General features: G+C 54.1%; 5 protein-coding genes across 5 annotated transcripts; 3 read left to right on the top strand and 2 right to left on the bottom strand.

Annotated features, from left to right (window-relative positions):
• Positions 1–470: 470 nt before the first annotated feature.
• On the top strand, positions 471–1,650 carry SNOG_12085 (hypothetical protein; the record flags this gene model as incomplete). The annotated part of the gene is made up of 2 exons (XM_001802266.1): positions 471–970; positions 1,019–1,650. The coding sequence occupies 2 exons, from the start codon at positions 471–473 to the stop codon at positions 1,518–1,520; spliced, it is 1,002 nt and encodes a 333-aa protein (XP_001802318.1). The 3' UTR covers positions 1,521–1,650.
• A 454-nt stretch (positions 1,651–2,104) lies between these two features.
• SNOG_12084 (hypothetical protein) lies at positions 2,105–2,902 on the top strand (the record flags this gene model as incomplete). The annotated part of the gene is made up of 3 exons (XM_001802265.1): positions 2,105–2,155; positions 2,212–2,571; positions 2,633–2,902. The coding sequence occupies 3 exons, from the start codon at positions 2,105–2,107 to the stop codon at positions 2,900–2,902; spliced, it is 681 nt and encodes a 226-aa protein (XP_001802317.1).
• A 1,045-nt stretch (positions 2,903–3,947) lies between these two features.
• Positions 3,948–8,654, bottom strand: SNOG_12083 (hypothetical protein; the record flags this gene model as incomplete). Its single annotated transcript, XM_001802264.1, has 2 exons — positions 3,948–5,771; positions 6,039–8,654. The coding sequence occupies 2 exons, from the start codon at positions 8,652–8,654 to the stop codon at positions 3,948–3,950; spliced, it is 4,440 nt and encodes a 1,479-aa protein (XP_001802316.1).
• A 1-nt stretch (position 8,655) lies between these two features.
• SNOG_12082 (hypothetical protein) lies at positions 8,656–8,959 on the top strand (the record flags this gene model as incomplete). The annotated part of the gene is made up of 2 exons (XM_001802263.1): positions 8,656–8,671; positions 8,727–8,959. 2 exons carry the CDS (start codon positions 8,656–8,658, stop codon positions 8,957–8,959), a joined length of 249 nt encoding a protein of 82 aa, XP_001802315.1.
• A 664-nt stretch (positions 8,960–9,623) lies between these two features.
• SNOG_12081 (hypothetical protein) lies at positions 9,624–11,711 on the bottom strand (the record flags this gene model as incomplete). The annotated part of the gene is made up of 2 exons (XM_001802262.1): positions 10,567–11,711; positions 9,624–10,157 (listed from the first exon to the last, which is right to left on the bottom strand). The coding sequence occupies exons 1-2, from the start codon at positions 11,464–11,466 to the stop codon at positions 9,624–9,626; spliced, it is 1,434 nt and encodes a 477-aa protein (XP_001802314.1). The 5' UTR covers positions 11,467–11,711.
• Between the last annotated feature and the right edge of the window lie 301 nt (positions 11,712–12,012).

The following is a 12,012-nucleotide window of genomic DNA, read 5'->3' as shown; positions in this document are numbered from 1 at the left end:
TTCCGATCAGAAGTGTCGGCCTTCATACTCGATATTGAGGCACCACTCACGTGTTGAGGGCAAGACGGGAGAATTGATGGGCTCCACCTCCTGATTAGGCTAATCAACAGCACCGCTTTACAAACATGTGGTATACATCTCTGCTCCCCACTCACAACGACACATGATTGTCGAGAGTATCGATTGACTCCCGTACCTTATCAAGACAGCTTCAGGACCAACCGGACTCCGAGAGACAGCTCAGGTGAGTCTTGCGACTGCATTAGCCCCGCTCTACAGCTTGCCCCTCACTTGCATGCAATCGACCCCTCACATAACCGGAACGAGCTTCACATCAGCCCATGAAAGCACATCACTTCACCGACTCTTCAGACTTGACCCATGTCGGAGCCTAGACTAAGGTGTGCACTGCAGATCAAACTATAGCACAACCATCAAGAAACTAGACATATAGAGACGTCAAGCTCGCCATGTCTTCAGCCAAGGCCTTTGCATTCCTACCATTGGGTGCCATCATCCAGAAGTTTACAGTCAATGGCAAGAACATTGTCCAGGGTTTCCCGACAGCCGAGCTGTACAAGAAGTATAATGCTCCATACTTTGGAGAGACCATTGGCCGCATTGCGAACCGAGTGTCAAATGCGAAGATCAATGACTTGAATGGAAAGTCGTATCCCCTTGCTGCCAACAACGCGCCAAACTCTCTCCATGGCGGTATCAACGGTTGGGGAAAGCGGGAGTTTGAAGGTCCTTCTAGTGTAGATCGCAACGGCAAGGAGGCTACTCTTTTCAAGTATGTCAGCAAAGACGGAGAAGAGGGCTACCCCGGCACAGTAGAGTTCAGGGTATGGTATGTTCAGGAGACTGAGAACGTTGATGGTGCTCAGCACGAGGTTCTCCATATCGAATATGAGGCCGAGCTGGTTGGAGATGAAGTCAACGAAACTGCTATCAGCATCACAAACCACAGGTAAGTTCTTGGACATGTAATCCGAGTGGTATCTAACGATAATCCTAGCTACTTCAATCTGACTGAAGGGTCTAACATTGCAGGAACAGAGGTTACCTTGTCCACAAACAAGTACTTGGTGGTGGACGAGAACTTAACCCCCAAAGGCACTATCGAAGAGTTCCCGGGTGTCAAGGCAAACACCAAGTTCACTCTCGGCGATCAAGAGCCCGATATTGACCATTGCTTTGTCGTCGACACTGATGCAAAGAACGTTCCAATCGACACCCGCTCGAGATCTCTGCAGAAGCTTGCTTCATTCTACCACCCAGAAAGCAAGATCCACCTGGAGGTTTCTAGTACAGAACCAACTTTCCAGTTCTACACAGGCAAGCACATCGATGTACCCGCAGTCGAAGGTCTTCCGGCTCGGGGCTCCCGTGCAGGCTTCTGCGTCGAACCAGCTCGCTACGTCAACGCCATCAATGTCCCGGACTGGAAGTCTCAGATGACGCTCAAGAAGGGCGAGAAGTACGGCTGCAAGATCGTATATCGCGGATGGCATGCATAGACACACTATGTGCTTACATCGGCGAAGCTCTAGTGACCATGCTCTCACTACAGTGGACATGCGCAGTTTGCCTGTGTGTTATTGGGTGCATGATAAGAATACAAATCAAAGCATTTTCCGATCCTATCACTAGCATTCTTCATGTCAGATAATAGTCATCGAGCCAGAAAAGCGCCACAACCAAAAAGACTTCTCCAACATCCTCGAAGCTCCACAAATCACATTTGCAAGTAGTGTAATGCCGCGTGTACAGATGGTTGAGACAAAGGTACGATACAGCGATCGACATGTCTCCCAAAGTACCCACAATGCTCTAGAATCTACTACCCCCATGTCCCGCACACGTCGCACCACGTCATTCCGCGTTGCTGGTGTATCTGGTAGCCAAAGCTTAGCACGCGCGCTACCACGTTTCCGCGCAACTTCTTCAGTGCCGAACAACCGAGAGCACGCCAGCTTCGTACAAAGTCTATTCAGACTTCAAGAAATTGCACATGATTACTCGCCTGTATCCCGAGGCAGAAGCGACTCTAACGCTCATCGTGACCAGACTAGAGCTGAGACAGTGGGAGCTAGGTGAGAACATGGCGCAATCACGTAAAAACTTGCCAGAAGTAAATGAGCAATATCAGACGGTACGATCCGCGTTCAGAGTATCGAATGGACTCACACGTCTTCCTGTCGCGTCTAGCTCCCACCCACTCACGGCACCTTTCCGACGGAGCTGGTCGATAACGCTCGATTGACCAGGCTTATGGAGCCGCCCAATTATTCAACTTGCACCAATATTCCAGCATTCGACGGCATGACGTATGCTTTTCCCAGTCTTGAAGCCAATGACAAGCTCAGGAGACGCTCCCGGCTTCGCGCCGTCCCTCGCTCGTTCCTGCATCTGGGTCGTCCACTCAAACATTCTGATTTGAAAGAGCGGAAAGACAAAGCCTGCTATCGCATGCTGATGTCGCACGCGCACCCAACATCCTGTGCTGAGATCGAGATCGAGATTTGGAAGAGTGAGCTACCTTCATCTCGCGCAGAGCTGGCAATGGAGGTAAGCAATCTCCAGAAGGTCCCAACAGAGCCCCAAACTCCATCGACGAAGATAACTTCAGCCTCGTCTATACCATCGGCACTTAGACGCGGCACCTCTCCTCCACTCGCTCAGTCCCCACCCCGTATCAAAACCCCATATCCAAATCCGCATCTCTAGCCGCCATACCATTCCAATAGCGTATGGCCAGCCACATCAAGTTACCCGCACTCCGCCAGCCACACCTGCGCACGACGCCGATATTTTCCCGCACAAAGGCCCTCAATCATACCTAACTGTAACGTACCAAGCTAACAAAACCTCGCTATCCCTCGCCTCGATACGAAGCTGAAGAAAAAACTTCAATGATTACGGACGGGATACGCAAGACTAGCGACTGTGCACATGGCGATGCGTCGATCTCCCGAAACTTGTCGGGAGGGGTGGAGCTGGCCCAGGGAACGTCGAAGCGGCTGGTGACGTCGTGTTGGCAATGCGATGGCTGGATGTTTGTGTGATGTAGTGGCCTGTCTATCCTCGCGGACGTCTATAGCATCAGGTGTGGTTTATTGAGGACGCGAGACAATTGTCAACCAAAGTCTTCTGTGTCCTCTTGGTGTTGCTTGATTGCAACAGCTGTTTATCTTCGCGGACGTATGTAGCGTTAAAGATTCGTGTCTTGACGATTCGAGGCACTTGTCGATTCATTGTTTGCTATGCTCTTTGTGTCGCTCGATCAGTATAGCTGTCTATGTTCACAGCATGATAAAGTGCTGAGCGTAGTCTAATGTATATGCTAGGAGTCTATTAGCTTACTTCGATACAACCTGAAGTAGCAATATAAGATCGAATAGGCCTGAAAGCTGCCTACCTTCGCAGTACTAAGAGTAGTCACTGAAAACCTGATACAACATCGAGGAGGCTCTAAAAACACTTTGACCTTACTTGACATATCTGCACTGAGTGGACATCAAGTTGAAGCTTGAACTGATTGCCAACTCATCACCGAGCTGCACATCACAAGCAAGCAGTAATCAACCAGATTTAGATAGTCCTTGCTTTCCATATGCTATGCACTAGCTAGTGACTATCTACTGATATGCGTGCCCCATTGACCATCCATAATCGTTAATATACTAGTGTTACCCAGTATAAGCCCACCGCCATCACTCAACGCCACAGTAGGGTAGCAACTGCTACCCTAGGTGCGAGGAGGAGAGGGCGGCGGGGAGGGGAACGGGGTTGGAGAGGGAGAGGGGACCGGGGTATTGGGGGGTGGAGGAGGGCAGGGGAGCCCGACGACAACCACAGCCACCTCGAACTCCATCTCGGCGGAGTATCCGACCAGATATAGCTCCCAGCTGTAGTCCTGGACGAGCTTGCGGTGCAGGATCAGCTCAATCGCGAGCTGGGACGACATCCTGCTGGTCGTTGCCGCGGCGAGAGATGGTGCGGATCAGTTCTCCTCCTTTGTGCCACCAACGTTTGATGGAGTCGACGATGCGGTGACGGTGGTACGCGCCAATTGGCATACCCTGCGCGTCTCGGAAGGTGTGGCGATTACTGGTGAAGGCACGGGCCTCACCAACGAGGTCTTGAAGAGTTGAGGAAGAGTTCTCGTTCTCTTGAGCAGGAGAAACGATCTCTGCTGGATTGACCTTGCTTCGAGCGGCGCGAGGAGAGGTGTGGCCGCGGGTAGTGTTGCGAGCGGCGGACGAGAAACGCTTTCTGAGCGTGAGCCTGTTAGGTTTGCGAGAAGTTGCAAATTCCTCGTCGTCCGAGATATCGCACGAGGAAAGGTTGTCTCTGAAGATAGCCGTAGGCGGGCTCAAGGCTGAGGTAGGGTAGCGCTCGCCGACTGCGTGAACTTGATCGCCGCTGCGTCCGAAGATGCTGAGGCGGTGGACTTGACGATTCGCGTTGGAACCTGAGGCGTTGCCGTATCGAGAATGGGTTGGAGTGTGTACCGAAGTAAATGTACTGCTCGTTGCGTCGGATAGAGCGTTGCGCAGATGTGACGGACCGGGACGCGGCGATTGCTTCAACGAAGTTTGTGGTGGCAGCGAGATATCAACAGAGGGGTTTGTTGACGTGGACCACGGATAATTCTTGTCAGAGTTCCAAGGACGCGTCTCGGTTGCTGTGGGTGTCGAAACAAATGACCTAGGTGACCTTGTCAGGGACGACAAGGCCGAGTCGATGGAGGTGCGTAGAGACTGATCGTGTGCAGTACGAGGGTGAAGGACTGCGGGCGAAGGTACTTGAAGCTCGTCGACGGTAGATAGTGGGCGAGATAGCGTGCGTGTTGTGGTCTTGCCTTTGCCCTTTGCACGTGTGCCAGCTTCACCAACCTGAACTTCAAACTCAAGCGCCCCCACGCAATTATCACCCATACTTCCAGTAAGCCTCTCTTTACTCGAAATCTCCTCAAACACATCATCATCGACAACCATCAACGCCGAAGAACCGCGCACGGGCCGCAGTCGAGCAGAAGAACGTTTCTGCGACGGCGGGTGTACATGGTGGATCTCCTCCATTGCATGCTCCATGATCTCCTCCTCCTCAGGAAACTCCATGGTTCGACCGAGAGACTCTTCTCGCTCATGATGGTCGACCAGTGACAAGGAAGGGAACATCTCTCCGACGCGCTGGGTAAGCTGCGTGATGGAAGGTATGCTGACCCGGTCGATCTCCGCCATGAGCTTCTCAGATGAAGAACGGCACCTCAATCTGCTGAAATTGATCACCCCGGGCGACTGTATAGATACCCTCGGCAAATTTTCCTGATGCGCACTATTCACAGGACCTTGAAGTTTCTCGGGCGCGACCAAATCCAGCAACCCCACCACACCATCGGGTACGTCTATCTGCGCCCGCGCCGAAGATCTGGAGAAGCGCACATCCTCGGGAAGCGCACTCTTGAATTTGTCGTATAGGTTCGCCTCGCTGAACTCTAAGAAAGGCAGGCCGTGAACATCCTCGATGACGCTCGCTCGGCGCGACCCCATAGACGACTTGCACCCGAGCACACCCGGATCATCGACCGAAGTACGGATACCAAAGCTCGTGCTGGGCGGAAAACGGAAGTTAGAATTCTTCAGGTTGCTGGCGCTCGTATTGAGGCTCGAGTCTTCATGGGAGTCCTCCTTGAGATCATGAAGGTACCGCTGTGGCGCGTTGTACCTATACACGGGGTACTTCAGATCGGTCGTGGTATCTTCCTGAACACTGGGAAGAGCTAGATGTGGTTCGCTGTTACTCGTAGGAGGCACACCGAGGGATTTACGGCCAACCCATGACAGATGCGTTGTCGAGCGACTGTCACGATGGTTATGCTCTGACGACATGGGGACCCCGGCTGGCGAAGAATGCGTACGACCCCTCAAAGAGATATCCTGTGGGGAGTATACCGAGGAAGTTCCAAGAATACCCGCGATAGGGCTGCTGAAAGAGTGATGGTGTATGGCGGGGACTAATGTCAGTCCAACACGCAAAGTGTTCGTGGGACTTGGACACTCGACCGGATCGCTGACTGCTGGCCTCTCTGGAACAGAGTCCTGCTGGACGACCGCCTGTTCGGTCGTTAGGGCGTTGTCGAGCTCTTCAGGACGGGTCAGAGTCTCTGACAAACTCATGCTCTCACTGCGTTGCTCGGGCTGGCCAGTGATGTTGTCCACGCTGTCCTTTACAGCGGTATTCTCTTCAAGAGTCGTTTTCTTGTTCTTGCGACGGAAAGGTAGTCCTGCGCGCATCAAGAATGATGACACTTGATTGACGCGCTGAGCTTCTTCGGAAGCACTAGACTCTCTAGGAGGCACGATAGGCGGCTGCGAGGTGCTCAAAGTGGAAGACGAGCCCGACATCGAGACTGAGCCTTGCTTCATACTCAGCTTTGAACTTCCCCTAAGCTTACTGGAAAACGAGCTTGCCTCAAAGTTCTTCTTGATCCTTTGAAGAGGACTGGACGATCCGGTCATGGATTGCTTGGCTGGCACCTCTACGTCCAGATTTGAAGAGGGCAGTCGAGGCGGCGGCATGGAGTTAGTGAATACCGGAGTCACGACGTTGTTGTGTGTCCTGAATGAGCGAGCGTCCGAATCTGTTGCTGCATGCCGAGATTCAGATGAGGCAGCTCGGCCTGGCTCGCCAACGCCAGCAGCCTTGTTAGACTCAGGCAAGGCTGCGGACTCGACTGCATCTGTGCACGACTTGAAAGACTGCTCGCCCGAGGATTTTTGGGCGTGATTGCTGTCCTTTTCTGAATCATTGTTCTCCATGGTCTTTGGACTCCCGGCCTTCTCGTCATCAGACATGCTTTCATCTTCCTGTTTGGTATCGGTGTGCTGATAGCCAGCCAACAGCTCCGACATGCCGTCGTCTGTGTTCTTTTCTGGACTTCCTGGCGCGGTTGAAGCCGATGCAGAATTCGTCTCATCTTGCTTGCTTTGTCCAGACTCTGTCATGGCAGGAATCGAACATCGAACCGCGAAATCAATCGTGGAAGAGTCAATGAGACCTGCGTCCATCTGCGACAGGTTACTAAGTTGCGTAACGTCATATCCGGCGGGAGGTATGGCTGAGTTCCTCAGCTGGTCGCCCATGCGACGAATCGCAGCCTCTTCGCGAGCTTGATGTATTGTGTCTGTATTACCTGCCATCGGAGGAGAGCTGATAGAGGAGTCAACGTCGCCGGTGGTGGAAGACGCCCCCAGACCCTGGTGAACGAGCTCTCTCGTGATGGGCCGACCCACAGGGGAGGCAGGAAGCTCAGCTATGCCAGCGTGTTCCAAGGCGTTGGTCTCGGCAGACTTCTTATAGCTGCGAGCACTGCGGACATTCTTTGGGGGGATGTTGTAGTTTACGGTCTCAACTCTCTTTCTGCGCCTTATATTAAGGTGTGGTGGCATCAGCTCTGCCTCAGGTTTGACATGCGGATTAGTCTCCCATTGTTCGCTGCCATCGTAGTACTCTGGACTGTCTGGCCTTCTAAGCCCACCCGTCGTTGTTGTGCTACCTGTCATCATCCGAATGCCTGGTGGGCGGCTGAACGCATTCAGAGGTGTGCCGTCTCTTGGCGTCGGTGGGAAAGCCATGTCAGATGAAGGCGGGTCCGAGTCGGTACGCACGTTGGTCGAACCGCTTGAGGCAGAACCCTTGACGGATCGCTTTACGCGAACATGCTCGTTGGACGCATACATGTTTAGCGGCATTGGACGCACTTGCTGATAGCGTGAGTCGATCCGAGGCACTGGAGGAACGTCTTGGTCGCCTGGCATGCTGTAGGAATAGTGTGGTGCGCCACGGTTCGACTGCTGAGGAACGTCGAAACCTCGGTCACCATAGCCCATGCTCGCATCGGATGGTACCCTCGGTCTACCCAGACTAGAAGGGTATCCATATCCATATCCTTGGTCCACTGGTGTTTGTGCGCGTCGGGGATTGCTTCCGGGCCTGTCAAACCACTGTGATGAGGCCGACTGCTGGCCAGGATGCAAGTACCTTGACTGGGACCCGTGAGAGCGCGGAGTGGGCTCGTAGCCGCGAAGGTTGCCTGTTGAGCGACTGTTGGCGGCACGAATCGCAGGCGGCTGCACCTGCATCGAATGTGTTATAGACGACGCCCGCTGCGAGTCTGGGTCGTGATAGTTTGGATATGGGACCATAGGAGAGCTTCCGTGGGGCATGGTGGCGGGCGGACGTGTGTCTGCGAAGTACTGCGGCACAGTGGGCATGGGGGGCATAGGCTCTCGCTGTGCATTCGACGAGGGAGGTCGACGTCTCGAGTGCTGGTTAGTCTGTGTTGAGTAGGCCGACTGGGAAGATGCTGTGCTCATTCGGCTGGGTGCATGGCGGCGATTCGAAGCTCGAGAGGGGTCACCGATGCCATCACCCAGAGCGCCGCCCAGATTGCCCATCTCGATCGAACCGCGGGTCATGGCCCTGATGCTTGCAGGCAGGGCATTTTGCTTGTCTCGTGGAGCTTCTGGGTCAACCGGGACTCTGCTTGTGCCGGCAGACATGGCAGAAATGTTAGAAGCCCGGCTGCCGCGCCCGCCTCCGCCGGGAGGGCCGTTGGGGTCTCTGTCGCCGAGGACTTGCTGCATGATGGCCGGGCAAACGTGTGAGTAGGCTCTCTTTTGCGGGCAGCTGCGAGGCGTATAGCTGAACTGAGAGAGATGGCAGCGCTGCGAGTAGGAGGCGAGTTGGGATGCAGAATGCAAAAGATGTGCGGCTATGGTATGACCAAAAGGGGAATTCGATGCTGCGAGACGGAGCGTATCCAAAAGGCGGAAACGAGCGTCAGGAGCACCACCTCACCAGCTTCTCATCCAAGAACGAGAGTGCCGCTGAGAATAAGGTGGGTGTTGGTGCAAGGAAGACGGACAGGCGGAGGGAGAAGGTTACCTAGCGTATAAGAGTCGCGCCTGCCTCACCACAACACGGCGGGCATTTGCTCCACCAACCACCGATAGCAAGAAGGCACACACGCAATGAGAGGAGGGAGCAGAGAGAAAGGATGCAAGAGAAGCCTAGTGGCATAATAGCTGATGGACTTGTACGCCTACCTATTCGCCGCAGTTTCCTCGTGAGTGTAATCCCTCCGATACCAGCAGCATTCTCAGTTACCGCGACACCAGCCTGCAGAGGGGCTCCTTCCTCATCCCATAGCTTCATCCGGAGAGCTGTACTCGAAGCTCTCAGTCGCTCTACACACCCCATGCGGAACACTGCCCCCGCTGCCAGAACCAGCGATGGCTCCTCACAATCGACGAAACGCATCATACAAAGCGGGCAAGGCACACGACAATGCAGCGGCGAAAGTATAGACGGAAGGTACCGCTGCCACATACTCATCGTCACGACATTACGATTAGAAAGAGGCGCCATGACATCCATCCACGTACGAAGCACCGCGCGCAAGTCGGCAGGCACGAAACAATGGAGATACAAGAACAAGCGGAAGGAACGGATCATCAAACATAAAGCAATCAAGGGGTATATAACCGAGCGACGCCAGACATGAATGCCAGATATCCGCGGGAGAAGGAAGAAAAGTAAAGAACAACGCGGCCTCATTCGGGTATCGAATTGATGCCATCCGTACGCTTTTTGGTAAACAGACGCTTGAGCGACGTGAAGCTGCTGCGCTTCGACAAACGCTTGCTGGAGACGTCGGAAAGGCCGCTGACGGCGGTATCGGGTCGGCTAGAAGGCGCTGAAGACTGCGCAGAGCGAGGGTCTGCACTGAGGGCAGGAGACATGGCACCGTATCGCCCAGAAATCGAGCCTTTGGGTGTGGTACGCGCACTGCTTGGGAACAAGCCGAATTGCGCCTGGGGAGAACGGGTCGAGTTACCTGGCGAGGCCACAGACACTCCGGATACCGAAGCATATGCTGAGTCTTTTCCAGTCAATGGCGGGGTGTGTACCCCATTATCCGTCTTGGAGAATGGCTTCGAAGCAGACGACCCAGTCTCTTCAGCACGCTTATCAAATGAGTTCCGCCTATGCCTGGGGCTGGATTCGGTGCGACGACCTGGTTCTGCTTGTGGTGCGGCCCGCCCACGCTGATCCTCGCTGTGCCAGGTTTCTTGGTAGTACTCGGCCTGCGCCTTCTCATGCCGATGTCGTACATCTACGTCAGTATCGGGACTTCCAGACGAGGAGTTCGATTCTTCGCTGCGTTTCGGTGTGCCGGCCGACTCTGGACTTGCAATCATGTGAATCTGATCTCGATGTATTGGTCTTGCCATTCGATGTCTTTGAACACCTTCGATATCTGAAGGAGTTGCAGTGCCACTACCATTTGTCACCATATAGGGAGGTCGCTCGCTTGGTACTGGCGGAAGGTCTTTGTTATGTGCCACCTTGGTGCGAAACGCATGCTCACGCGATTTTGACGAATTTCGCGATGAAGACCGAGTCGCCACCTATATCAGGCGTTAGCCAGAGGATACATGTGATGTCTGTTGGGGCAAAAGAAGTTCTGGACGCGTGGGGGACCGGAATGCTTACCAAACTTCGCCTACTAGCAGCCCCGCAGCGCTTCTCAATCTCGTTGCAATAGCTGCTCACTTGTACCAAAACCACGCCTAGCTTCTCTGCTTTGGCAACAAGACTTTGCAAGAATTGCGCCCAGCCGCCAGTATTTCCACACATGGCAGAGTATATCTTGCCAACATCTTCATTATGGTAGGTCCAATCCACGCCAATGTCGAGCAAGTAGAGGTCGAGACCGTGGTTCGCGTCCCGGAAGATACTCATATCCGTGAGATAATCGTTCAACATCGTCGACATACGAGTAATGGTGCGCTCGATGGTCACGTTGCCATCAAGTAGCTGGGCGCGATAAGCGCGGTCTTCCAGCAGGCGGTCGAATTCGCTGACGTGCTCCATGGGCACCCTCAAGCATTTGTGACGGAAGAGCATGTCTTTCAAGCTGCTTTCCAAATCCTCATTCGCTCGCTGCAGGAATCCATCCAGCTCGTTGACGTGCTTCAAAAGTATGTCGGCAACATCAGCAACCGACTTCTCCAGGTGCTGATGCAGCAGATGTACGCCAAAGACAATCTGGGTAATCGTCTTCACTAGTGGGTGGTATTTGCCCTTTGGATAGTGTCTCCAATGGCAGTTGTATGTGAAGTTCCACTGAAGCTCCTCCGCCTTTTCCTCTCGACACAGCATCTGCTGGCGTTGCTTAACGCTCTTCTTCGGGTTCTGGAAAGGTACGAAGCCAGTCTCGCCAGTCGCATCGAGCATCGACTCCTCAAATGGCGCTTGCATCGATGACAGCGGGTGTATGGGGAAGGTGGCCGACATGATGTTCTTGTCGCGCTCGTCGTGCCATTCGAAGGGGTCGCGGTGGCTGTCGAGGCTGCGGCGGGCTCGCTGCGATAGTCTGCGAAGGGGAACCATCTCAAGGTCACGCTCGAGCTGCTCGTTCTGTTGGACTTCCTTTCTGGACCCCCAGGGCCGGGATCAGTCACTTCTCGGAATATCGTGCAACCACTGCAGACCACTGCGGACCCGAGTCTAGACTGCCGAGAGCAAGTCGAGTCTATGCATAAGCACAGGACGGCCAATCGATTGGTATTCGTGCCCAGATCTCGCAGACAGTCCTAGCAGGGGAGGTCGGGGGCCCACATGCTGGTGAGGGAAGGTGATGTGTGAGGTTTGCGAAAGAGAGTGTATCGCGAGGGTGCGGGAGCGTGCGGGTGTGAAGCTTGGATGTCCGACCAGATCCAACACTGCGAGGGGAGTCCCTGAAAGTGCCAAACTTTCGTCTGGCGCAATCATAGGTTGCAGCGCTGAAACACATGTGCCCACTGGAGCCGGCGTTTCTCCTCGCCCTGAAGGCTGCAGGCGACATGGTCAGAAGCAGCCTGGTGCGCATGCTAGTGCCCGAGACGGTGCACGCATCGTCACTTGCCGCGGGGAAGCGAGCTGTTCCATCAAAAAGAA

Source organism: Parastagonospora nodorum, assembly GCF_000146915.1.
Source record: "Parastagonospora nodorum SN15 chromosome Unknown scaffold_21, whole genome shotgun sequence".
Classification (NCBI taxonomy): domain Eukaryota; kingdom Fungi; phylum Ascomycota; class Dothideomycetes; order Pleosporales; family Phaeosphaeriaceae; genus Parastagonospora; species Parastagonospora nodorum.
The sequence above is the reverse complement of the archived record's forward strand: the minus strand, read 5'-3'. Positions and strand labels throughout refer to the sequence as shown.